This window comes from Moschus berezovskii, chromosome 6, assembly GCF_049115385.1.
Source record: "Moschus berezovskii isolate FMDL1 chromosome 6, NW_MosBer_1.0, whole genome shotgun sequence".
Classification (NCBI taxonomy): domain Eukaryota; kingdom Metazoa; phylum Chordata; class Mammalia; order Artiodactyla; family Moschidae; genus Moschus; species Moschus berezovskii.
The window spans coordinates 75,830,731-75,857,639 of record NC_142465.1 but is presented as its reverse complement, the minus strand read 5'-3'; the positions used below and the strand labels follow the sequence as shown (position 1 = coordinate 75,857,639).

General features: G+C 40.7%; 1 protein-coding gene across 1 annotated transcript; it reads left to right on the top strand.

Annotated features, from left to right (window-relative positions):
* The first annotated feature begins 323 nt into the window (after window positions 1–323).
* Window positions 324–26,909, top strand: RTCB (RNA 2',3'-cyclic phosphate and 5'-OH ligase). Its single transcript, XM_055395601.2, has 12 exons — window positions 324–487; window positions 3,361–3,439; window positions 5,895–5,962; window positions 7,157–7,256; window positions 9,445–9,601; window positions 11,204–11,360; window positions 12,312–12,471; window positions 13,717–13,892; window positions 14,622–14,810; window positions 15,503–15,613; window positions 17,482–17,601; window positions 21,108–26,909. Exons 1-12 carry the CDS (start codon window positions 395–397, stop codon window positions 21,213–21,215), a joined length of 1,518 nt encoding a protein of 505 aa, XP_055251576.2. The 5' UTR covers window positions 324–394; the 3' UTR covers window positions 21,216–26,909.

Here is a 26,909-nt window from a genome sequence, read left to right as displayed (position 1 = left end):
AACTGAACTGAGACTACAAGCAGATGGATTCCTTAGAACTGGACCTGATCCTGATTCAATGCGTTTTTCAGTGCTGAAAAGCACTTCCAAAACAAAAGATAAGTAGATCATACTAAAAACTACTGGATTTACCTTAGCTTTAGCCTGGAAGAGAATGACTAGTTAACATCCACAAAGATAAAAGCTAGAGGATGGTCTATCTTAACCAGTAAATGAAAAAGAGAGAGAGCGCGCGAGCGCGATTGATACAAGTTTTGAGCCTCGGCACTTGCCGTCGCCCAGTCTGCTGCGGAACCGGCCGCGCCTGCGCGCTGAGCGCCGGAAGGTGGTGTTTCAGTCAGCGGGACAACGCGGCCAGTGGGTACTCAAAGCGAAGCCGGGAGTTTTCGCCACAATGAGTCGCAATTATAATGATGAGCTGCAGTTCTTGGAAAAGATCAATAAGAACTGCTGGAGAATCAAGAAAGGCTTCGTGCCCAACATGCAGGTGAGGCGGGGGAGCAGGGCCCGTGGCTGGGGGTCCACGACGCCTCCCTGCCCACCGGGCGGGGCCTCCTCCAACCCCTCCAGACCCCTAGCGCGCGGGGGCCGCCCTCGCCCCGCCGCCAACGGGTTTCCTCCAGGCCCCGGGCGTCCACCCCCAGTTCCCCTCCGGCCCGTGAGTGCTTCATCCGTGCCGACCGAACGTCTCCGGTGGAGACGTCCCGGCACGGAGAGGGTGAAGAAAGCGGAATGCGTCCAGGGCATCCACATAAATACGAAACTGGCCTTTGCGAAGCGTTTCACGCAGAAGTCTCATAAACGGACCGTTCCTGGGCCTTGGAGACAGCAGTGGTCTTCCACTAGGTGGTCAGCCAGTCCGGAGTGGAGTTGCTTGGGCCGAACTCCGCTCAGAGCTCTGAGTCATGCTGGTCATTTATGTAACGTTTACGGACCTGTATTCACAGTACCAAGTTTATAGTTCACTGTACTGTTCTTTGTGGGGCTTTCCTGGTGGCTCAGAGGTTAAAGCGTCTTCCTGGAATGCAGGAGACCCGGGTTCGATCCCGGGGTTGGGAAGATCCCCTGGAGAAGGAAATGGCAACCCACTCCTGTACTCTTGCCTGGAGAATCCCATGGAGGGAGGAGCCTGGTAGGCTACAGTCCATGGGGTCCCAAAGAGTCGGACACGACAGAGAGACTGCACGACGACGACGACGACGACGACTGTTCTTTGTGGGGTGGTTTTTTTTTTTTTTTTTTAATTGATAGAGTTTTAATAGAACAGTCTTGCTTCTCGAAACAGACGAGAAAGGTCACAGGGCAGGGTGTTTTCTTTTTCACAGGCACTTGTCAGTAGGGCCTGGAGGGTCAGTCGGTTGCACAGCTTCCTTTATTCACCTAGTAGAAGCTCAGCTAAGACGTGGTGTCCAATTTATGTCTTTGTCTGACAGGATGATGTATTCCCAACGGAAACTTGGAACCCTGATACTAGAGATTTTGAAAACCTGGTCTCTTATTTTGGGGCTTCCTTGCCATTTGTGCTTACTATCTTTCATTAAAGTGAAGAAAGAAGGCATTTGTGAGGTTTTGGTGCATGTGTTCTTAAATGGCTTTTGAAATCCCTTTAGATACCCTGCAAGTGTCCTGAAGGTTTGTGATTCTGTCTTGGTAAAAGTTCCTGAGAGCCACTCCACTCTTTAACTCAGTGTTATCATTGAGTTTCACCTATGAGCAAAGCACTTAGCTAGACGCTGAGGGGAGGAAAAGCCCGTAGAGGTAAACCTCCCTTTTGCTCTGTTTTTTTCCCTTGCTAGTTTCTTTTTATGGAATCCGGTTCTCCGAATGGAGTAGGGGAAAAAAAAAAAAATGATCATCGTAAGAGGATTGTGACACACATTGTCATATTTTGACAGCAATTCTAGCTTGACTTTTAATTCACACGCTCCTGCTAATTCTGCATGGGAGCAAGTCTGATTTTGCTCAGCAGTTTCCATTAACTGTTTCAACAGCACTTTGCTACCACCTCTCCCTTGGGAATGGAAAGTTGAAACATTGATATATTGCTCTTAAAAAGTTACTGACCTTTTTGCTAGGCTTGTGTTGAATTCCCATTCTCTTAAGAGTAGTGAATTTCACACTTAGATTTCTCATATCTCTCTTAATCTCCATTCCTCTCACAAGAACCATGTGCTGCACTAAAAATTCCTCTTTGTTCCTGAGAAACACTTCTCTACCATCTTTATGTCATCTTTCCATTCAGCTCCTAAATACGTTGCTGTTCGAGTAATGTCTCTTGTCTTTAAGGAGCCAGCTCAGTGTTCACAAAGGGAACAAACTGAAGCCCTCCCACACCACCACCCTAGACTGTTGAGCCCCTCTACATCAGATTTTTCTGTAGAACTCTGTGCTTCTATTACAACACTTGCCTCGTTGCACACTCTGCATGTTCTAGTCTGGGCCACATCCTAGACTGGAAGCTGCACAAAGGGACAACCTTGCATAGTTTCTGTATCTGCCCTACTATCCAGTACAGTGCCTGACACATAATGAGTCCTCAGTAAATGGTGAATAATAAATGCGACCCTTTAGAAAATTGTGCTGGAGACATTTTCCATCAACTGGTATTGTTAGTCTCCCAGTGGTAAGATGCAGACGTTGTCCTTTTGATAAATGAGTTTTCTTGTCCAGATGATTATTAAGTCTTTGGTTCTTCACTCCTTGGCAGATCCTTCATAATATTTGATCTCTGATTAACATGTTCTCGTCTTTGGTGTTACATAAGTATATCTTCCATTGTCTTGTGTGTACCTCTGTCATCAAGCTTTTTTATTCTCTTAAAATTACATAGATTGTAAAACTAAGCTTTTTTTAATTCACTGTTTACATAAGTACAGACTTGTAAATCAGAACAGAAGACAGTAAAGTGTAGCATGCTGTTGTGTTAGACACAGAAAAAGTATGCTTAGGTCAGATGATTGCATTTGTATCTTTAGATCTGAGTTTTCGATTCTTGTTTTTCAAAACCTACTGATGTTTCGCAGGAATACTGACACCTTTGGCCTTAGTGAGAGCATTGTTGGAAGACTTTTCTTAATCACACATGCACACAAAATATTTTACCTGTTGAACTTTTAAATGTGGCTTATGAGAGTAGGAGAATAAACAAAATGATTTGTGGAACATTGTAAAATACATTTTAAAAATATATTTAAAGATGGGAACATCTTGTAAGAAGTTTTCTGCTATTTAAGGTAGTGTGAAAGTGTTTTATGAAGAGTAAAGCAAAATAAGTATTGTCTGCAGTGCTTGTATTCTATCTAGTACTTATATATCAGGTCCATGTGCTCCGACATAATTTTTCCTTTTCTTTGATACCAGGTTGAAGGAGTTTTCTATGTGAATGATTCTCTGGAAAAATTAATGTTTGAAGAATTAAGGAATGCCTGTCGTGGTGGTGGTACGTAAATTATAGAGTTTTACGTGTGGCAGTACAACTAGTGTGTACCTTGTGGCCTGAAAATGGTAACTCAAATAATTATAATTGAAAAATACTTAAGTATTGTCGAGGAATGATCAAGACTTGAAGTGAGACAAAAAGCCTGTTACTTATTTGTGATCACATTTTTGGCCACCTGGCCTTTTAGAAAGCACTTTAGTTGGATAGACCTGGTTGGTTTTGCACCTAACCTCTGACAGTTACAATAAGATCAGCCATTTACTGTACACTTACTATGTAAATGTACAGGCATTTACATAGCTTATGGCATGTAATTCTTGGAGTAACTCTAAGAGGAAGATATCTCCATTTTACAGATGTTTAAGTCAAGGCTCAGTGAGGTTAAGTCATTTTAGTTCATCCAAGGCTATAGTTTCTCAGTAACAGAACCAGAATTCAGATCCAGTTGTGTCAAAGTCAGTATGCCTTTAGTCTCACTGAACTTCAGTTATCTCATCTGTAAAAAAGAGTTTATGACACCTATCTTGCAAGACTACCGGGAGGTATAGAGATAAATGTATAACATTCTGATGATGATGGCGAAATAGAAATCTAGTTTTAACCCTTTTATTTTTTAGGTCAGCAAACCTAAAATAAATTTCATGTCTGTCTCACCAGGGCATGCTGACTTATCTAAAAAGATGTGCTGATATTACAACCCGAGATCCCCCTGACTTTACATGTAGTGTTTTTGCAACACTTCCTAATTGTCCCTCTTTGTCATTTAGAGTAAAACTAGTTGTTTTTTTTTATAAATATTATGAACAATTAAAAGAATGCTTTTTTTATATTGACAGCATAAGATGTAATGATTATGGCTTATAATTCCAAGTACAGTATTTGCAGGCAAACTTCATGGTCTGCACAGAATACTGACGGCATGTTTGTAATTAGTCTGGTTGCCCTCACTGCTTTCCTGTGTGTGTGCTGCCATCTTTCCCACTTCATCTCAAACACACTCATGAAAACTTTGCTGTTGTAGTCCTAACCACTACCCTTTCATTTAATCCAGTCTAGAAAAGTTTGACTATATTTCTGCCAAAAATCCCAAAGAAAGGCAATGCCAAAGAATGCTCAAACTACTGCACAATTGCACTCATCTCACACGGTAGTAAAGTAAGGCTGAAAATACTCCAAGCCAGGCTTCAGCACTACATGAACTATGAACTTCCAGATGTTCAAGCTGGTTTTAGAAAAGGCAGAGGAACCAGAGCTCAAATTGCCAACATCTGCTGGATCATCGAAAAAGCAAGAGAGTTCCAGAAAAACATCTATTTCTGCTTTATTGACTGTACCAAAGCCTTTGACTCTGTGGATCACAGTAAACTGTGGAAAATTCTGAAAGAGGTGGGAATACCAGACCACCTGACCTGCCTCTTGAGAAACCTGTATGCAGGTCAGGAAGCAACAGTTAGAACTGGACATGGAACAGCAGACTGGTTCCAAATAGGAAAAGGAGTACGTCAAGGCTGTATATTGTCACCCTGCTTATTTAACTTATATGCAGAGTACATCATGAGGAATGCTGAGCTGGAAGAAGCACAAGCTGGAATCAAGGTTGCCGGGAGAAATATCAGTAACTTCAGATATGCAGATGACACTGTCCTTATGGCAGAAAGTGAAGAAGAACTAAAGAGCCTCTTGATGAAAGTGAAAGAGGACAGTGAGAGTTGGCTTAAAGCTCAACATTCAGAAAACTAAGATCATGGCATCTGGTCCCATCACTTCATGGCAAATAGATGGGGAAACAGTGGAAACAGTGGCTGACTTTATTTTCTGGGCTCCAAAATCACTGCAGATGGTGATTGCAGCCATGAAATTAAGAGACGCTTACTCCTTGGAAGGAAATTTATGACCAACCTAGATAGCATATTAAAAAGCAGAGACATTGCTTTGTCAACCAAGGTCCATCTAGTGAAGGCTGTGGTTTTTCCAGTGGTCATGTATGGATGTGAGAGTTGGACTGTGAAGAAAGCTGAGCACCGAAAAATTTGATGCTTTTGAACTGTGGTGGTGTTGGAGAAGACTCTTGAGAGTCCCTTGGACTGCAAGGAGATCCAACCAGTCTATCCTAAAGGAGATCAGTCCTGGGTGTTCATTGGAAGGACTGATGTTGAAGCTGAAATTCCAGTACTTTGGCCATCTGATGCGAAGAGCTGACTCATTTGAAAAGACCCTGATGCTGGGAAAGATTGAGGACACGAGGTGAAGGGGACGACAGAGGATGAGATGGTTGGATGGCATCACCAACTCGATGGACAGGGGTTGGGGTGGACTCTGGGAGTTGGTGATGGACAGGGAGGCCTGGCGTGCTGTGGTTCAGGGGTCTCAAAGAGTTGGACACGACTGAGCGACTGAACTGAACTACCTACAATCAAATGTGTTCACTTTTCTCATATTGAAATTTTGTTTTCAGGTGTTGGTGGCTTCCTGCCAGCCATGAAACAAATTGGCAATGTGGCCGCCCTGCCTGGGATTGTTCATGTGAGTCCATATTCAGAGTTTTAGTCACTTACACTTTCTTTTAGTCTGAAAGTTTGTTGAATAGGTGAATGGCCATGCGTAGCTGATAGTGGTATCATCTAGACAGTGACCCTCAAACATCTAGAAATAACCATGTAATTTAAAGAAATAATTGAATTTGGGTAATATCTTAGTTTCTGGTTGCCTGTGGCCAGAATCTGTAAGTGTTTGAGAACCTTTGGAGTAGATTTTGTTCTTTTGTTTCTTGTTGTACACATCATTCTTGTGTTAGTGTACCACCAGTGAAAGTTTCAGTGTGGCTGCATTCAAGTGGATGACTGGAGGAAGATTGGAAAGAAGTATAAGGGTTAGGACTGAGGGAAGGGAGAGAGGTGCACAACATAGCTATTGAGGATATGATTGGAAAAGGAGTATGGTGGTCATGCTGGGGATAGAAATGGATGGTACACGTGGGGCCCCCACTCGAGTCTGCATTTCAGATTCCACCATTAGGGGTAGATGTTAAATCCAGCAGACATGTTTTGAGGTCTTGATGCAGGTTACTATGTTCAGCACTTGGGGGAAGAAATAAAGAGATGTGGCTTGTACATTTAAGGAAGTGTTCAGGTGTCTGCATACATCCCTACCATGTTGTGATCTCCATTCTTTCTGAGTCAGGATACTTCCCTCGGCCCAATATGTAGACAGTGTACAGTTTTCATTCCATCAGATGTGTTACATTTGTCTTATTTCTTAAACACTGTGGACCTTTGTAAATCTAGCATTTCTCTCCTGTCAACCTGACATGACCACAATTTGTCAATGTCTAAGCATCACCTTTAAAATGTAATAGTATTAAAATTAGTGTGTGGTTCTCCTATATCATGTTGTACTGAGGCATTTCTCTTTTCAGTTTTCTTAGTTAATGGTCAGGATTTGAGGGGGCAGGGAAAGTTGTGGATTTTTTTGTCTTTTGGCTGAACTGCAAGTGGGAAAATGCCAGTGGTCAAACTTTGTAAAAAGTCTTTCCTGCCATATCTAGCTTTATGATTCGGAATTTTTATACCCAGTTTCCACCAATAGAGAAGATTTCATGAAAACAGAATCTTGACTTGGGGAAGGTTTTAATTCCCAGTCTGTTTTAGAGTGAGATCTGTCAGGCAGCCAGAGTGCCAGGTGGAGAAAGCTGTATTTCTTTTTCTGATTTTCTTTCAGCGATCCATTGGTCTTCCTGACGTCCATTCAGGTTATGGGTTTGCCATTGGAAACATGGCGGCCTTTGATATGAATGACCCTGAAGCAGTGGTATCCCCAGGTAAGGTCACTGTGCACGTCTGCTGTCAGGTGTGTAGCTTCTCAGAGTCATAGCCTTTATAGAATAGATTGTGGCTGCTTTTTGTGTGTGCATATCAGCTTCATCATGTTCTATCATTTCTTTTCTTCATTTACTGAGAGGATTAATTGTGGACACTTGGAAGCTATTAAAATATCAAATAAAGCATATATTTATTTAAAACTGTTTGAGCTCCTACTTTGTGCCAGGCGTTATTCAGACATTGGCTACAAAACGAACCAAAACGCTTCCCTGGCTAGTGTATCTTCTTTGTGTCACAGTTACCTCTTAGGCAAATTGGAGCTAATGATATTACTTACAACATAATATTTTTGTGAAGATTAGATGCATTAAGCCGTGCTAAAATACTTAGTACAATGCTCGACACTTAGGAGGTACTGGATAAGCATCTGCTCTCATTATGATCGTTATAATCCACTTCTAGTTGTACACTTCTTTTCTGCTCTGGTGTGCTTTCACTGAAAATACTTCACACCAGAAGTAGTATCTGTGCTCTCAGAGTCTGAAGAAAAGATGAAAATACAAATTATATGTTGAGAGTTTTGGTGGACAGGATCATTTTAGAGCAGTCCTCTGCCAAGAATAATGAGAAAAGCTTTGTAAAAATTTCAAACCAAAACACATCTGTTGAAACCATAAGAAAACTGTTGAGACAGTAAGAATTTGTGAGGCTAAGATCCAGAGAAAAAGTGCAAGTACATGCTCCCAATATTTAGCACTTTTAGTTTTTCTTTTGAGGTCATGGCAGATTTGTCCTTAAGGACACAGATGATGCGAACAATCCTGTTACAGACTTGACATCTTAACCTCTAAGATACATATATGATTATATGTGCACCCACATTATAGTGCATCCAAGAATTGTAGGATACACATTCTTTTCAAGTGCACATAGAGTGTTCACCAAAACTAAACCATGCACTGAGCCACAAAGATGGTCTCAAATTTCAAAGCATTGAAATCAGAGTAGCAGTTTTCAAACTTTAGACTTGAGACCTTTTTATATTCTTAAAATTATTGAAGGTTGGTCTCAAAGGCTTTTATCGATGTTTACCTTACTGGAAATTAAAACTGAAAAAGTTTAAAACAGTACCACGTAAGGACACATTCCATGTTTCATTATGCCTCACAACAAACATGTTATCACATGTCATGTAGCCTTTGGAAAACTTCACTGTACAGTAGAGAGAATGCATTTAAAAGGCTAATGAATGTCTTAGCATTGTTATACAGTTATCCTAAAGGCATGAATGGATGGATGGCATCACCAACTCGATGGACATGAGTTTGAGTGAACTTCAGGAGTTGATGATGGACAGGGAGGCCTGGTGTACTGTGATTCATGGGGTCGCAAAGAGTCGGACACGACTGAGTGACGGAACTGAACTGAATTGAACTGAACTGAAAGGCATGAAATGATCTTTGGGCCATACCTAAAAACCACTGATACAGAGAGTAGTATCCTACTGCAGTGGAGTTAAGTTAGAAATCATGAGCAATAAAAACTAAGGGGCAGAAACCCCATATGTTTATAAATTGAGCAGTATGCATTTAAATACCCTGTGGGTCAAGAAAATCATAATGGAAACTACAAAATAATTTTAACTAATGATAATTTTTAAAATAACCTATATAAAAATTGTTACTATTAATACCTTGATTAGAAATACACAGCCTTCAGTGCACAGATTACAAAAGAAGAAAGGCTACAGTATCAGTGATATAAGCATCCATCTCAAAAAGTTAACAAAAAGCACAACAAATTAAACCCAAAAAAGATAGAAAGATGGAAATAAGAGCAAGATTAATGAAACAATGTACAATGGAAAGGATTGACAAAGTGAAAAATTGGTTCTTTGAAAGGACTAATAGAATTCAAGAACCCCTGATAAGAAAAGCACATAATTCACATTTTAATCTCTGGTCTAAATGTTACTTATGGTTATTTTTGCCTCCTTGGCCCACAGCGTACCTTTAGTATGTGTTTAAATTATTTTGTTGTTAGCTACTTTGTCAGCTACTTTAAAGCGTAGTTATCTTTAAGAGTGGCTATCTTTTAAACCCTTTATTCATACTGGGTAACCACTGGTAACAACGCCTGACCACCTGGTTTTGCTAATATTTGACTTAATTTTTCTCTATTTTGTAGGTGGTGTCGGATTTGACATTAACTGTGGTGTCCGCTTGCTGAGAACCAATTTAGATGAAAGTGATGTTCAGCCTGTGAAAGAGCAACTTGCCCAAGCTATGTTTGACCACATTCCTGTGGGAGTGGGGTCAAAAGGTGTCATCCCAATGAATGCCAAGTAAGAACAAAAGTTTCCAATATATGGAATGAGAGATAATAACCACATGATTCTCACGGATTTCCAGTGTAGGACATTTAGGAGATAGGGATTGTTCAGTCACTTTTCAGGAAGTGTAATGAATTGTTTTTTTTAAGCATGAGGTCCAAAACGTTTGTTAGAAACAGTCAATTCATGTTCATTGTGACAGCCTTTGACATACGGTTCTAAATAGAATAATATCCACTAATGTTTACTGAGCATTTCCTGTGTGCAGAGCATTGTGTGGTGGTGGATGTGTATATCATTTTGTGTAGGTAATAATGCTAATATTTTCCCTGGTTTACAAGAAAGGAAACAGGTTTAAAGAGATAATAGTAAATAAGCTAGTAAGTAAAGTCAGGATTCACATCAAGGATCCTTTGGCTTCAGAGGTTATACTCTGAACACCACTGTCCTTTGTCAGTAAAGATGTATTTACTGACGACCTTCCTTTTTGGGTGATAGCCCTGAGTTTGTTCTTCACCTACGATACCATGTATTTCCAAAGCAGAGAATTCCATGTAAGACTACACTGCAGTGGCCTTTTAGTGGCCATTGGTGTACTGTGTCCTATCTTGTGTAAAGCTGTGCACCTTACACTTTGCAGGGTGTGCTTAATAAGTGTTCCTCTTTAATATCTTCTGTTTTATCTTTAAAGTTTGTGTGAATTTTGTGTTCTATTCAGCTACATGTACAGACATTAATATTAAAACGTTTTAGCTATTTCCTGTTATATACAACTCCTATTTACCAAAAAGCAAAACACCCCCCCCCAAAAAAATACTTCGAGTAAAACTGATACATTTTAAAGATGCTTATTCTGTGATTTTATGTGGTCCCTGACATGCAGTTCTACTTTGAAAAGCATACTTGGAACATCTAATAAATTCCAAGCATGTTTACAAATATTTTTGATAGGAATTTTGTCCTAATAGGTAATGTTTGAAATGAGCTGTTGTGGGGAGTGCACATTGATCATTGTAATTGCTCCTGATAGTATTTTGAAAGAGGACTGGACCTTTAGGTAAAGATGAGAGCTTTTTCCTTCTAGGGATTTAATGTGTATACACCTCAACTTCAAAATGCAGATACAGTAAAGCTAGGTAGTACTTCTGTGAAGGTAGAAATAAACCTTAAAATTTAACCTGTGTTGCCTGAAGACATTGAGATAGCTTTATTTATTATTCGTTATTTTTCATAAGTTACTATGAAAAGTTAGCGTTAACTGTGGTAAAGTTGGTGGTAGATAATGATTGTTGGTTATAATTATACATTTTCTGTGGCTGCTTAATCATAGAATTCGGGATCAGAGAGGTAAATAAAATTTGAAAAGTATGAGGGGCATAAAAACGTGAAGAACTATAATCATCTCCAATGTGGCATTTAGTACTTTAGTATTCAGTTATTTATGAAACTGCTTTGCTCAGAAAACAAACTGCTAATAGCATGAACTATGTCTCACACGATGCCTGAGGCACAGGCAATAAATGTAGTGCTTTCCTCTGCCCTTTGAGATGTGGTCATTCTTAGGTTTTGATCTGCCTTGGCTGTGAAGTGACCTTCGCCTTGTTACTCACTCAGAGACTTGGAGGAGGCCTTGGAGATGGGTGTGGATTGGTCCCTGAGAGAAGGCTATGCCTGGGCAGAGGACAAGGAGCACTGCGAGGAGTATGGAAGGATGCTGCAAGCTGATCCCAATAAAGTCTCAGCCAGGGCTAAAAAAAGAGGCCTTCCCCAGGTAACACTCACTTTGGAGGGGAGACATTCATTTTTTTCATGTATTTTTTTTTGGTGAGGGGGGAGAAAAAAGTCTGTCTGCCATGTGTGGAGAGTATATCCCCAGCTTTTTTCAGAGTACATTGAAAGGAACACAATTTTATTTATGCTTCATTCTTATTCTTTTAAAAAGTTGTCAGGAGCTTGCAGATATTTGTAAAATAAAACAAGGTGTCATGAATTAGAAGTGGATGGGAAGAAAATGAAATATGATTATAAGACTTAAAATGTATACCAAAATTGCTTATCTAGAAACTTTGACAGTCTACAGATTTGGCTGAAAGTTTTCTATCATCTAAGTTGAAAACAGATACCTTGTCAATTCGTGGTGTCCATGAGATAAAAATATACCAGATGTTTGAAATTTACACTAATTGTGATGGCTTTGCCACCAATTCACTATGATTTTAGGCAAGTCTCTTGCCTTCTGGGTCTTGTTTTCTTAGCTGAAAATTGAGATAAAAGTTGAAACTAGGCAACCTCTGAAGACTTGTTGCACTGCCATTTTCTGGGTCCCTAAATCATCTATTAGCTCCAATTATGGTATATATCCTTCCAGTGATGTGTTGTGTAAGAGTCAGCATTCATCAGAGTTCATCCCAAAATTTGGCCATTCTCTCCATGATGTTTAAATTGTCCTGTGAGCCATTTGATGGTCTGAGTTTTGGTTGATGAAGCTTTTGATGTGTTGTAACTCAAGCAAATAATGATATAATAAACTGCAGGAACTGCTGTACATTATTTTAATTGTGTGGAATAGTACTTGAAATGAAACCTTTCTAAGCTTAGAAGTTTCTTTATTACATAAAACACTGTGTGGTTATCTTTTTGTTGATTGTTCCTGCCTGTTTGCTTTTTAAATGGATTTTTTCAAACCAGAGTAGCTGCTGTTTTATCATTCTCACTTTTGTAGCTGGGGACTCTGGGAGCAGGCAACCACTATGCAGAAATCCAGGTTGTGGATGAGATTTTCAACGAGTATGCTGCTAAGAAAATGGGCATTGACCATAAGGGGCAGGTGTGTGTGATGATCCACAGTGGAAGCAGAGGCTTGGGCCACCAGGTCGCCACAGGTATATTCTGGACCTAAGTTTTGGCTTGGTGCTAAAAAGTACATTTTATGGGGAACCATATAGAAGTTTAAGGGAGAAAGTGCTGAAAGTGTACTTGTAGTTATTTACCCTCATTCTCCTCACTGCCAACGCATCCTTGAACAAATTAACTTCACTAGGCCTTAACTTGCTTGTTGGAAAAAAATGAGAATAATTATTTTGTCTGCTGTTGTAAAAGCTCCACTTTTTATGTTTACTCTACAGATTACTGTTACTATCTGACCAAGAAAGAACAATAAAAATCTTAAATTGTAGAATTTATGATAGATGCAGATTTATCAAGATATCAGTGATGAAATAGCAAGGACTCTGCCGTCAAATTATCTCATGAGAGAGATGTCATGTTTATTAAAAAGAAAAACTAAAGACAAAAGATAGTAATTGATAAAATACTATGGAAGAGACAAAATGTTTGGGTAAAAGATTTTAGAGGTGACTTCATAGACACACAACATTTGAACAATCATATGTGCAGGACATTCATGACCAGAAGATAGCATAAACAAAAGCAGGAGGCAGGGAAATAGAGGTCATTTTGGATAATTCATAGGATGTGTGAAAAGGTTTATGGATATAGGATAAGTTATATGGGCACATGGAAATTATAAACTCTGAGTTACAATTATGGTTCATCCTTGTATGTACGTTTCATTCTGTGGGAATTTAATGATTTGTCCCAACATGGCCTGTTTAGGGTATTTTGTCTAGCAGGTGTATGGAGCACTGACTAACATTTCTGAACTTTCTACTGAGTACTTCTCTACAGTTTATCATGAATTCGATTTGCCTGCAGAAGATATAGCAATTTGTCTCCAGTTCTTTTAGGTTAAGTAACTGAAAATTATTTTTAAAAGCCATGATAGTAATACACGTTTTGCTACTTCTCATTCACATGCCAGGAAAAGAGTAACTCAGACCATGATGTTGTTAATTCTGTACAGCTCCGTTCCCCTTACGAGTAAGTCCTAGAGAGGAAGTGTTTTCTTTGGAGTCCACATACATTGTGTCAGATAGCTCTGACAGAAGATTCTTCATAAATACATCTTAACCAACAAGTAGATGAGCTCAGAAACAATTTAAATGGAAAATTGTATTTTATTTGTTTCTTTTTAGAATGGTTTTGAATATAGCCTACCTTTCTGCAGTAAATCTGAATTATAAAGGGAAAGCCGGCTGACTTGGACTTGTTGCTCTCTCTCTTTTCAGATGCACTTGTAGCTATGGAAAAAGCCATGAAGAGAGACAAGATTATAGTCAACGACCGTCAGTTGGCTTGTGCTCGAATCGCTTCCCCAGAGGGTCAGGACTACCTGAAGGGAATGGCAGCGGCTGGGAACTATGCCTGGGTCAACCGCTCTTCCATGACATTCTTAACCCGTCAGGTACAGTTGAAGCTGCTTGTCTGTTCCTAGTTATACATGATGAACTTAAATGATTTAAAACAGTGTAATCAAGTCAAAGCCTATATAATTTGGTTTTGGTAGGAGAAGAGAAACTAAAATTATTCCTAGAATTTGCCTTGAGCAATGGAGAGGGTGGAAGTCCTGTTCCCTAAAATTCAGAAGGCTGAGGAGGAAGCATTTCTGAAGAGTGAGATCAAGAGTAGTTGTAATCTTTTTTTCCTCCCCAAAGGATTTCTTTTTAAAAAAGAATGTGGCTTTGCTGGGTCTTTGTTGCTACTTTCAGGCCTTCTCTGATTGCAGGGAGCAGTGGCTACTCTCCAGTTACGGTTCTCGGGCTTCTACTTGAAGGTGCTTCTCTGGTTGCAGAGCACAGGCTTTAGGCATGTGGGCTCAATAGTTGTGGCTTGTGGGCTTAGTTGCCCTATGGCATATGGGATCTTCCCGGACCAGGGATTGAACCTGTGTCCCCTCTACTGGCTGGTGGATTCTCAACCATTGGACCACCAGGGAAGTCCCAAGAGTAGTTGCAATTTGTTCAGTGAAACTTGCTCTGTGGTCTAAAGACAGTTTTTGTCCTTTGCCTGAAGATTAATAATTTTACTAATTTTGAACTTTTAGATCCCTCACTCCCTCCAGGAACAGAACTTTTAGAATCAGTAAGTTCTGAAGACTTAGTTCTGGCTATTAACATTAAGCTTTCTCTCTTAGGCTTTTGCCAAGGTTTTCAACACAACCCCTGATGACTTGGACCTGCATGTGATCTATGATGTTTCTCACAATATTGCCAAAGTAGAACAGCATGTGGTGGACGGGAAGGAGCGGACTCTGTTAGTACACAGGAAGGGGTCCACCCGAGCCTTCCCTCCTCACCATCCCCTCATTGCAGTTGATTACCAAGTACGTACTGAGCTATTTGTGGTTTTAAGCAGTGGGGGCATGATTTGGACAGTTCTAAATATGGGCGAATTTAAACAGGAAAGCAGCAATTGTGAAAAGAAAACAGTCTGTCATCCATGAGAACAGTGATTTCCAGTCTTCTCTGAAGCACGACTTCACCCTTCATCTGTGCTTGCAGTGTGCTGTCTAAACAATGCTGCGTGGAGAATATTCTGCTCCATTAAGATACATTAAGATTATCTTTTTAAGGCCTTTGAATGATTAGAAGACAGGATTGAGACTAAACTCGGTCTGTTTCATTTCTCTTCTTTCGATGTCTGGCTGTGATCAACTCAGAAGGACCCTTAACCAGCCATTTCACAGATCAGGAAACAAGCCTGAGAGGGCAGGAGCCACACTTGCTCAGGATGGTTCTTCCTAAAAACTCTTCCCTACACGTTTGAGTTTTGTTTTGCTCTTACCTTTGGTCTGTTTTCTGTCTTCCTGGTCCTCACATTTTCCCTCCCATCCTCTACCCTTACCTTTCAGTTATCAAAGAATCAAAATACTGTCTTAATGTAGTTGTGAGAGCAATGCATATAGAGGTCCAGGCTTCTCCACAGTCCTTTAGAGAAAGAGGAAATTTAAATCTCAGGCATGGAAAGTTCATGCATTTCTGAATGTTAACATGTTTGATTTGTGTACTTCCTCAGCTTACCGGACAACCGGTGCTCATTGGTGGCACCATGGGAACCTGTAGCTATGTTCTTACTGGTACTGAGCAGGGCATGACTGAAACCTTTGGAACAACTTGTCATGGAGCGGTGAGTTATGAAAACAGAAGCTTACTTAGAAAGGCTCTCTTCAGTGTAGTCATTGCTTTGCATTTTGATGGGTAAATATACTTGAAAGTGAAAGTGAAGTCGCTCAGTCGTGTCCAACTCTTTGTGATCCCATGGGCCGTAGCCTGCAAGGCTCCTCTGTTCATGGGATTTTCCAGGCAAGAACACTGGAGTGGGTCGCCATTTCCTTCTCCAGGGGATCTTCCAGGGCCAGGGATTGAACCCAGGTCACCCGCACGGCAGGCAGACTCTACCATCTGAACTATCAGGGAAACCCTTGGTTGAACATTAACAAAGTTGAGGTTTGGATCTGTCTTGTCTTCTACATGAGTTTATCCCCATAATATATACTGTCTAGTAATATATACTGACGTCACCAAGTATCTCAACTTTAGTGAGCTCATTGTATGGCTAGGGACTGTTCCTCAACTCTGAATCCACAAAATGCAGATTGAGAAATTGTCACACTAGTATAACTGATAAAACTTAACCTGATGCAGGTTTACCTCACAGTGTTTCTCAGTGATTTACAGACCTAGCTTTTAGCACTATTTGTTCCTTACTGGGTAGATCCACTCAAGATTTGGAGGAAATGCCCTATTTTGCAAATTAGGACCCTTGTGCAGACTGCTCACCTATTTCAGTATATTGATTCTTCTAAGCCAGGCGTTGGTAAACTTTCTATAAAGCACCAGACAATGAACATTTTAGGCTTTTTGGGTCAGAAGATCTCTGTAGGAGCCATTCCATTTTGCCATCATAGTAGAAAGCAACTGTACATAAACAAGTGGGTTTGCTGTGTCTAATAAAACTTTATTTACAGAAACAGGTAGTAGGCCAGATTTGGCTCCCAAACCAGTTTTCTAACTGCTTTTCTAAGTCATTAACGTTCTTAGCTGGTGATGGAGTGGAAAATAGAAACTGTCTAGGATATCTTTTCAACCGGACAGGCCCTCACACACACACATATATATATATGCTGCTGCTGCTAAGTTGCTTCAGTCGTGTTTAACTCTGTGCGACCCCATAGACTGTAGCCCACCAGGCTCCCCTGTCCCTGGGATTCTCCAGGCAAGAACACTGGAGTGGGTTGCCATTTCCTTCTCCAATGCATGAAAGTGAAAGTGAAGTTGCTCAGTCGTGTCCGACTCTTAGCGACCCCATGGACTTCAGTCTACCAGGCTCCTCCATCCATGGGAGTTTCCAGGCAAGAGTACTGGAGTGGGTTGCCATTGCCTTCTCCGATACATATATATAAACTGTACTATTTTTCCCTCTGACCCTTTCTTGTTTCCAGTTGCCTCTCAACTTCTAATTTTTCACCCAGTGATCAAAATCATCTTCCCTCACACACCTCAACAATGTTTCAGGGCATTTTTTATTGTCACAGTCGGGGAGGGGAATTTTGCTGTTGGCATGTAGTGAGTAGAGGCCAAAGACTCTGCTAAGTGTCTTACAGTGTGTATGACAGTTACCTAATCCAGGACGTCAGTAAGTGCTAAGGCTGAGAAACTGTTTTAAATCACAAACGGCACAGAGTTTTTGTGATGATAGACTTAGCATTTACAATTTTAAATTAACATATTTGTATTTACTTGATAATTAATAGTGATCAAAAACACAAAACTGAGTCTTAAAATGCTTTGTAAATGCACATTTGTTTTCCACAAAGATATGAATCTTACAACAAAAGGCACATTATAAGCTTGATGAAATAGGAAAAAATTGTTTTTTAATTCTTTATGTAGTTTAAAAAGAAGTCAAGGAAAAAGCATATAATCCTAAGGGTTTAAATAATCGCTGGGATTGAACATAATTTATAAATGAAGTTCATTCCTTTCCCAACCTAGGGCCGTGCACTGTCCCGAGCAAAGTCAAGACGTAATTTAGATTTCCAGGACGTCCTCGACAAATTGGCAGACATGGGAATTGCAATCCGAGTTGCCTCACCTAAGCTGGTAATGGAAGAGGTAAGTGAAATTTTGATAAGTATGCAGCATAAAACTGTTCATAATGTATGCCAGTACACAGAGACAGTAGTTGTTACTATTGCTAATAGAAATATCCTTGAGGAGATGAAAATTAGAAAATTAGAGATACCAAGGGAACGTTTCATGCAAACGTGAGCCCAATAAAGGACAGAAATGGTAGAGACCTAACAGAAGCAGAAGATATTAAGAAGAAGTGGCAAGAATACAGAAGAATTGTACAGAAAAGATCTTCACAACCCAGATAACCACGACAGTGTGATTACTCACCTAGAGCCAGACATCTTGGAATGTGAAGTCAAGTGGGCCTTAGGAAGCATCACTAGGAACAAAGCTAGTGGAGGTGATGGAATTCCAGTTGAGCTATTTCAAATCCTGAAAGATGATGCTGTGAAAGTGTTGTACTCAATATGCCAGCAAATTTGGAAAACTCAGCAGTGGCCACAGGACTGGAAAAGGTCAGTCTTCATTCCAGTCCCAAAGAAAGGCAATGCCAAAGAATGCTCAAACTACCGCACAATTGCACTCATCTCACACGCTAGTAAAGTACTGTTTAATTTCTCCAAGCCAGGCTTTAGCAATATGTGAACTGTGAACTTCCAGATGTTCAAGCTGGTTTTAGAAAAGGCAGAGGCACCAGAGATCAAATTGCCAACATCCACTGGATCATCGAAAAAGCAAGAGAGTTCCAGAAAAACATCTATTTCTGCTTCATTGACTATGCCAAAGCCTTTGACTGTGTGGATCACAATAAACTGTGGAAAATTCTGAAAGAGATGGGAATACCAGACCACCTGACTTGCCTCTTGAGAAGCCTGTATGCAGGTCAGGAAGCAACAGTCAGAACTGGACATGGAACAGCAGACTGGTTCCAAATAGGAAAAGGAGTACGTCAAGGCTGTATATTGTCACCCTGCTTATTTAACGTATATGCAGAGTACATCATGAGGAATGCTGGGCTGGAAGAAGCACAAGCTGGAATCAAGATTGCCAGGAGAAATATCAATAACCTCAGATATTCAGATGATACCACCCTTATGGCAGAAACTGAAGAAGAACTAAAGAGCCTCTTGAAAGTGAAAGAGGAGAGTGAAAAAGTTGGCTTAAAGGTCATCATTCAGAAAACTAAGATCATGGCATCTGGTCCCATCTCTTCCTGGCAAATAGATGGGGAAACAGTGGAAACAGTGGCTGACTTTATTTTTCTGGGCTCCAAAATCACTGCAGATGCTGATTGCAGCCATGAAATTAAGAGACGCTTACTCCTTGGAAGGAAAGTTATGACCAACCTAGATAGCATATTAAAAAGCAGAGACATTACTTTGTCAGCCAAGGTCCGTCTAGTCAGGGCTATGGTTTTTCCAGTGGTCATGTATGGATGTGAGAGTTGGACTGTGAAGAAAGCTGAGCGCCGAAGAATCGATGCTTTTGAACTGTGGTGTTGAAGACTCCTGAGAGTCCCTTGGACTGCAAGGAGATCCAACTAGTCTATCCTAAAGGAGATCAGTCCTGGGTGTTCATTGGAAGGACTGATGTTGAAGCTGAAACTCCAGTACTTTGGCCACCTGATGCGAAGAGCTGACTCATTTGAAAAGACCCTGATGCTGGGAAAGATAGAGGGCAGGAGGAGAAGGGGATGACAGAGGATGAGATGGTTGGATGGCATCACCAACTCGATGGACATGGGTTGGGGTGGACTTTGGGAGTTGGTGATGGACAGGGAGGCCTGGCGTGCTGTGGTTCAGGGGTCTCAAAGAGTCAGACACGACTGAGCGACTGAACTGAACTGAACTAAGGAGATGAAAGAAGGTGAGATCTCATGGGGGTTGTCTTTGCTAGGAGCTCAGGTATGATGAAATCATCATTTAAGAGTGAGTGATTGGCATAGTGAAATTTAGGTGATTGGCAGGACAGTGTCAAGGATCCACCTGAACTTAAATTCAGTGGTTGGGTGTTTTTCAACCACGTTCAACTCTATAGGTGGAGGCGTGAAAGAGATGTTGAGTTTCCTTTAGTCGAGGTTGCAAGTACAGCACAGTGAAAGATAATCAAAGTTGTTGATGGGTTGCAGAAAGATTGTGGGTCTTGTGAGGTTTAAAGGATTGTTGGAGGTGAAAACCTAGGCTGTGTTAACCAGCCTTATGTTGGGAGCTGAGACTGGGGTAGTTGTAAGCATTGGTGATGACTAGTTCTGGGTTGTCACTCTGGGAGTGAATGGCTGAGGTAAGCATTGAAGGAGCAGCAATCAAGGAACTCGGAAACCAGGTACTGAAAGGATCCTCTTCCTGGATATTGAAAGTGTTCAGAATTATAGCCGGAGAGGCTCAGGATGACCCAGGAGCTGGAAACCTTCAAATAACAATGGGAACAGATTCCAGCAAATGATTGCAGCAAGAAGAGTAGTAGGTGGTATAAATTTTGCAGAATTTATAAACTTGGGGCAAGGAGGGAAAATGGTCTGAAAGGAACCATGAAGAGAAAAATTCAAAATTCAAAACTGGGAGAAAGGAGGGAAAATGGTCTGAAAGGAACCATGAAGAGCAGGGACACCTGTCCCACTTCTCAACTTAATGGCATGACCCAGTTTGGGAGAGAAAACAGCTGCTACTTCAGAAAGTTGGAGGCAGAAGTAACATCCTCATGGTAGATCCATGTTTCAGCAAGAACAAGAAGGCAAAGAGAATGTTTAAACAAGAAGGGAAGAAGTTCTTTGCCTTTGACTCAGTGAAAAGGAGTTCAGGGGTCACAGTGGAAACATTCCAGAAACTTTTAAGGGAGTGAGAGATGGGCTTTCAGAAACGGGTGTGCACACAGTCCCATGGGATTCAGTAAGAGTTCTAAGCTTGCTGTGCTGACAGGCATGGAGATGAAAGGTGTGCGTGAAGAGGTTTATTCTGTTGGTGGCAAGACTGAAGGAAGGTGGGGAGGTCCTACTAGAAACCACAGAGACAAACTGTGTGTGTGTATGTATATATACACATGTACACATGCATGAATACAGTGTTAGTTATATATGTGAATGTAACAACCTTTCCTTATTGTGAAGGTATTATGTGTTCATTCCAGGAATTTTGAAAACTATAGAAACATATAAGAGAAAATCAATATTGTTAGTAACTCTACCATCCAAAGATAGTTACCACTAAGAGAATGATTTGGTACATTTCCTTTCAGTTGGATATTGGTGTGCTTTATTCAGTTACATTTACTACTTTTCCTACTATGTAAGTGATACACGTTCTTTGGGGAAATTTAGAGAGATACAGAAAAAATATAAAACAAGATGAGAATGTTTATCATACTGCCACCTTACCAATACTGAACTTAATCATCTTTTAAATCTTTGCTAATTTTATAGGCAAAAAAAAAACAAACCACCCAACTCAGTGCTGTTTGAATGTGCATTTCTGTAATTATAAGTGGAGATTAATACTTTGAAAGATTCCATTTTATGTAGACTTTTGCAATGTTTAACTCCAACCCTACAGGCCCCTGAGTCCTATAAGAACGTGACGGATGTGGTGAACACCTGCCATGATGCTGGAATCAGCAAGAAGGCCATTAAACTGAGGCCGATTGCTGTTATCAAAGGATAGAACCCTGACCACGGCCACCGCACACCACTGACCCTCCCTGAAGTGGACAAAAATGCTCTTCAGACATCACACTCGAGGCCTGACAGGTTCCAGGGTTTGCAACTCTAGCTGCCTGTTCCAAAATGGCTGGTGGGGCGGCTTCCAATTCTGGAGTCAATGTTGTAAACTTACCTTCCGGAAGGAGTCATGTTGCCCCCACTTGGAAAGAAGTGTATATGCTTCCTCCCTGATTATCCCACATATTTTTAGAAAAATCTGTTAGGGGGTGAGGCTAAGTCAAGAATCTGCGTTACTCAGTCACACAAGTCTTTCTTCATCAGAATGAAGTTCTTTACACCAACCTCTGTTTCCAGCCTGTGAGGTATTGTGAAGAACATTCTATTAAATAGGGAGGTTTTGGAATGTCTTTTTTCCCTCTGTCACTTTGTCCACTTTCCACTCATACTGCCTTGTCCTACACTGAGCAAAACCCTAAATATTGTTCTTACTTAGTGCATACAGATGGGTCAAAGAGGGATGTTGAACAGATGGATAATGGGACAAGTTATAGAGGGGAGATGTGTGTGGAGTATAGGGATGGGTACCCAAAAGAAAATAACTTTTCATAGACTTGTTACCTTTGTCATTCTAAACATAAGGCAGAGTTTTGACTTACCTGTAAAAATGGCATCAGCTGGTGTCTGTCATGAATTAGGCCTGGTCAGGTAGACTTTTCTTCAATAATAACTTACAAGGCAGCATCGGAGAACCCCCACAAAATACTGAGTATCTTTACATTTGTGATTGAATTATTATAAAACATCAAATGGCCGCAGCTGTGATGCTAATGGTTACTCTGTGTTGACAGGTTGACTAGTCTTGTGCCACCTAATCAGATGAGGTGCTATGTACTGTGACACCCGAAGATGTTAAAGTTATAGGTTACTAAGGCCACAGTTGAGTCCAGACCTAAAATGGAAAAATCTAATAAAGTCGTAATATGTTGTTTATATTTCATGCTTAATGTTTCATAGCTTAGGACAGTTAGTGTTTCTACTTGATTCACTTTGGTCAGTGTTGCTGTTTTCTGATTTTCTCCCTGCCTGCTTTCAGAGATGCGCCTTAAAGATATTCTTTTCTAACACTTATCCCTCAACTTATAATAAAATCCCCCATTGGAGTATCTTCTAAATGCTAGCTAGAGAAAAGCAGACTTCCTCTGAAAAAAATGTGACATGAAATAGCATGTCTTTACTTTGAGCACTGAGTAACTTTAATGGGTTTAGAGTTTGAAAGTTACCAATAAATTAGTGATCTTAATGCAGTAATTATATATTACTGTGCCTCTGGGTTGGCCCAGTGATCATTAGGATGCAGTTTACCTGTGGACACTGGAGGGCATTTGAGGATGAGAAACAGGCTTCTGGCAGGTTCTAGGTTCCCATCTCTAGAGATGAGGCAACAGTGAGTATCTGTGTGGACTCCCTCTAACTGGGCTTTCCCAGTGATGTCATTTAGCAAAGTCTACTTCCAGAACTGTGATGTCAGTGCCGGAAATGCTGCCGATCATCCAAGATACTTAGGTTACGTCCTATTGGACGCTTTGAAAGTCACTCTGGTGAGGGGAGAGGGGAGCAAATGAGGTAGAGAAATAAAAATTGTTTGTGCCATGGCATTTCTGTATTATAAGCTTTTCTATATGTAGCATTTTCCCCAAACTTGGTCCTATTAATGACCTTGGGAAGTAATAGTTAATATTTTGAGTTCAAGAAGAAAACTGCAAATGTTGTTTTCCTTGTTCTAAAGATGTCATTTTCTCATTTGAGGCAAAAGCCATTTGAAAATGAATGTTCAAACAAAGTTGAAGTAACCAGCTGTTTTTATTGCTCTAAATGTTCCCCATGCCTGGGCACATGGTCACAGCTGGGAATGCACTTTCATAAGGGACTGTCTGAGTTTCACCAGGCATGAAATGAGTCTTATTACTGTGCACATCATTTTCAGGCCTCTAAAGTCAGTATGTTTATCAGTAATATTTTGAAAAGCACTGACATTCACACATTGATGATGGACTGTGTAATTCCTGTCATCAACATGTGGCTGCGAAAACCAATTCATGAGACATAAAATATGAACACTCACTAATTTTCTAATTTTGTGAAATGTTTTGTGGAGCAACAAGGAACTGAAGATTCAAATGTTGAAGTAAAGTCTTTCAGATCTTAAGATGCTCCCATTTTGATCTTCATATAACCTTTAAAAGCTTACATACAAGATAACTTTTTTTTTTAGGTTTTCCTATTTTGTTCTTGCTTTTTTAAAGTCACTTTCTCCTATTTCTGAGAATTGCTTTTAGCCTCATCTGTATTGCTGAAGTGTTTACAACTCCCTGTGCCTGATATTCCAATACACAACTCACATTACCCCTTCTGTCCTTACTTCTCATTTATGTCCTTATTTTTGCATCTGCTACATTGCTTGACTACATGGGATTTTCACATTGTCCAGAGAGCATGATTTGGGTTGATCTGGATCAGCTGAGTATGAAGATGCTATTAATTGTTAATCAAGCACCTTGGAGTGTGCCAAGTTATAATAGTTTCTGATCTTTAAAGGCTCTTGCTTTGAAACTAGTATCTGAAATACCAGTGATCTGAAGATAGTGTTGTAAGGACATATCATAGAGAAGTGAGTGGTGATTGAAGTTGTACCTTGCAGATAGACGTGTAGTAAATGAAAAAAGTACCAAACATATAGTAGGTGCTTTACACGTTAAAAATCACCATTCTTGCTTTGCAGTGTACCCAACATTTTTACATATGGTTTTAGTCCTTAAGAAATGAGGGAGGGCTAGGCAGGATTGATGCCCTTACTCAGCCTTGAAGCAATTTCAGAAGACTCACCTTTCCCCCTCTGCTTCCCATTAGAATATATGAGTAAAATCTCTGAGGAGGAAATGAAACTGGAGGGGAGGGCGCATTCCCCTTTAAACAACCATTAGAAGAATGACAGCCATAGGATGTGACAAAAACTGGTTAGAACCAACTACCAACTAGATCCAAGATGGCAAAAGATTCAGCTTCCAGTGGCCTTGAGCCATATATGCTTATTGTGATACATTAGCATATGCAACGGAGAAGGCAATGGCAAGCCACTCCAGTACTCTTGCCTGGAAAATCGCATGGACAGAAGAGCCTGGTGGGCTGCAGTCCATGGGGTCACTATGAGTCAGACATGACTGAGCGATTTCACTTTCACTTTTCACTTTCACACATTGGAGAAGGAATTGGCAACCCACTCCAGTGCCTGAAGAACCCCAGGGACGGCAGAGCCTGGTCGGCTGCCGTCTATGGGGTCGCACAGAGTTGGACACGACTGAAGTGACTTAGCAGCAGCAGCAGCATATGCAAAATGACACCCACCAGTGCCAGGACAGCTCCAGGGCCAACCACTGAAAGGCCAAAAATTGGGCAGTGGCCCAATTCCTGGACATCGCCGCCTCTTCCTCATAATAGTTGGGATAATACTCCCACTCAACTAGCCTGTGAAATTACCCAGCCCGCAAAAACTAACCATTCCATATTTCAGGGCCTCTTGGCTTTTCAAATGGATTGTATTCTGTCTATGGAATGTGCATCTCTCTAAATTTATTTGTTACCTATAAATAAACAAGCAAGCCAACAAACAAATGAGGGAGGGTGGGAGAAAGGATTATATGAGCCATTCACTTGAATTTAATTAGGTTTGCATGGTAGGTATTATTCCTTCATTACAAATTGGAATGTAGCCTGAAAGATCAAGTAGCTTGCTGAAGGGCACTAACTGATGACAGAGCCAGGCATGGAGAACTAGGTATTTTGACTGCCAAGTTTAATTTTCTTTCTTTGACTGCTCCAAATGACTGTTCTGATTGAGCTTTGTCTAGTCATTTGAATCCTCACAGGACTGCTTTAGAATAGTAAAAGGAGAAGAGATGTTGGTTGAAAATCAGAGTGAAAAGTCATTGAATTACAGAAATCCTTGCTTTATTTTTCTTGGCCATTATTGCCACCTGAAAACATATTTATGCTTGTTTATTGACTCTTCCTCTTCCTAAAGTTAAGCTCTGTGTAGGCAACTAGTAAATATTTTCTGACTGATGAATGGATTGATGTACAGATGGATGGATGAAGACCGACCATAGACGGTTTACTACCACTGATCTGTATGATACATTAATTTCCTAAATTTTAGTTCTTCATCTTTAAAATGAAAGCGGCATGTAATACATGCCTCGTTGGATGGTTGTAAAGATCAAATGAGAATAATACATAGAAGGGCCAACCTGCTGTCAGGTAGGCCCTCAGGAAATGTCAGCTGATGGAGAATTTCTGTTACCAGAGGTCTTTTAAGAGAGAACAGATATGCTTTTGCCCTGCATGGGTTAATCGTTCATCTCACTAAAACTCCTGGGGTTGAATCAGGTCATTTCCCAAGGCCCTTTCTAGTCCTGTGATTCTGAGATCTGATTCCTTCAGAGGTGTTTCTACTGTCAGGGATATAAGAAATGTCTTCAGTGCCCCCCTCAAGGCTTGCTTTGCAGGCAGAAACCAGTTTGATTGTCTGGACACACTTCTGCCGCTTTTTAAGTTCCATTTTAACCATGGTTAATGATAGTGACTAACCCAACAAGAAAAGGCTGCTGACAGGTTTTTGGCAAAGGACTGCAGCTAAATAGCTACGAACAGATAAAAAATCATTCTCACCACCCAGAGAGCCTGTGCATAAAAACAAACACAACTCAGCGATGATAATCAAAGAGCTGGGAATGGTTCTACGGTTTCATGGACCAATAAAGCAGCGTCAGGCCCTCTTCCCTCTCCCAGAATCCTGTGTGCGTGATGGACATGAAAGGGCTGGCAATGGCTGAAAGCGAAGGGACACGAAGTGATCATTCTGTGAAGGATTCCACTGGTCGACATTTCCATCGAAAGTCTCATTCCCAAGGTGACAGGTGGGATTGTTACCCATTTTGGGAGAAGACAATGATAACTTTGGGAGCTTTGAAGAAAACCTTTGTCTAGACAAACAGCTTGGAAAGCTTGTGAAATGCACCATCTGAAACTGGCTGACTTGGTTATAGCTAAGTAATGCTGATTCATCCTATGAAATACCTTCCCCGAACTGATGGGACTTTGGTCTCAAATTCAATTAAGGTTTATAGCGCCTGGAGTCAGGAAGATAAGTGTTAAGTTCAAGTGTCCTGAGTTGAAGGTATGTTGTTTGGTTGAAGGTATGTTGTTTGGTTGCTAAGTCATGCTGACTCTTCGCAACCCCATAGACTGTAGCCCACCAGGCTCTTCTGTCCATGGTATTTCTCAGGCAAGAATACTGGAGTGGATTGCCATTTCCTTCTCCAGATCTTCCTGACCCAAGGATCAAAACCACATCTCCTTCATTCTCCTGCATTGCAGGTAGATTCTTTTTTACCACTGAGACACCAGGGAAGCCCTCTGAAGTTATGTTACCCACAGATCAGAAATGGCTAGGCCAAAGAAGCAGACAACATCTCTCCAAATCTAAACAGCCAAAGGGCATCTCAATTCTACTCCCCTCCAAACCCTTTCCTTTTTCCTAAGTTCTTTTTTCTTCCAATCTCCAGATATTTCCACAAAGGGAAGAAAACAGGACTGATTTTTCTTTCTCACCAACCCTTGATACATTGCATCTCCTTTA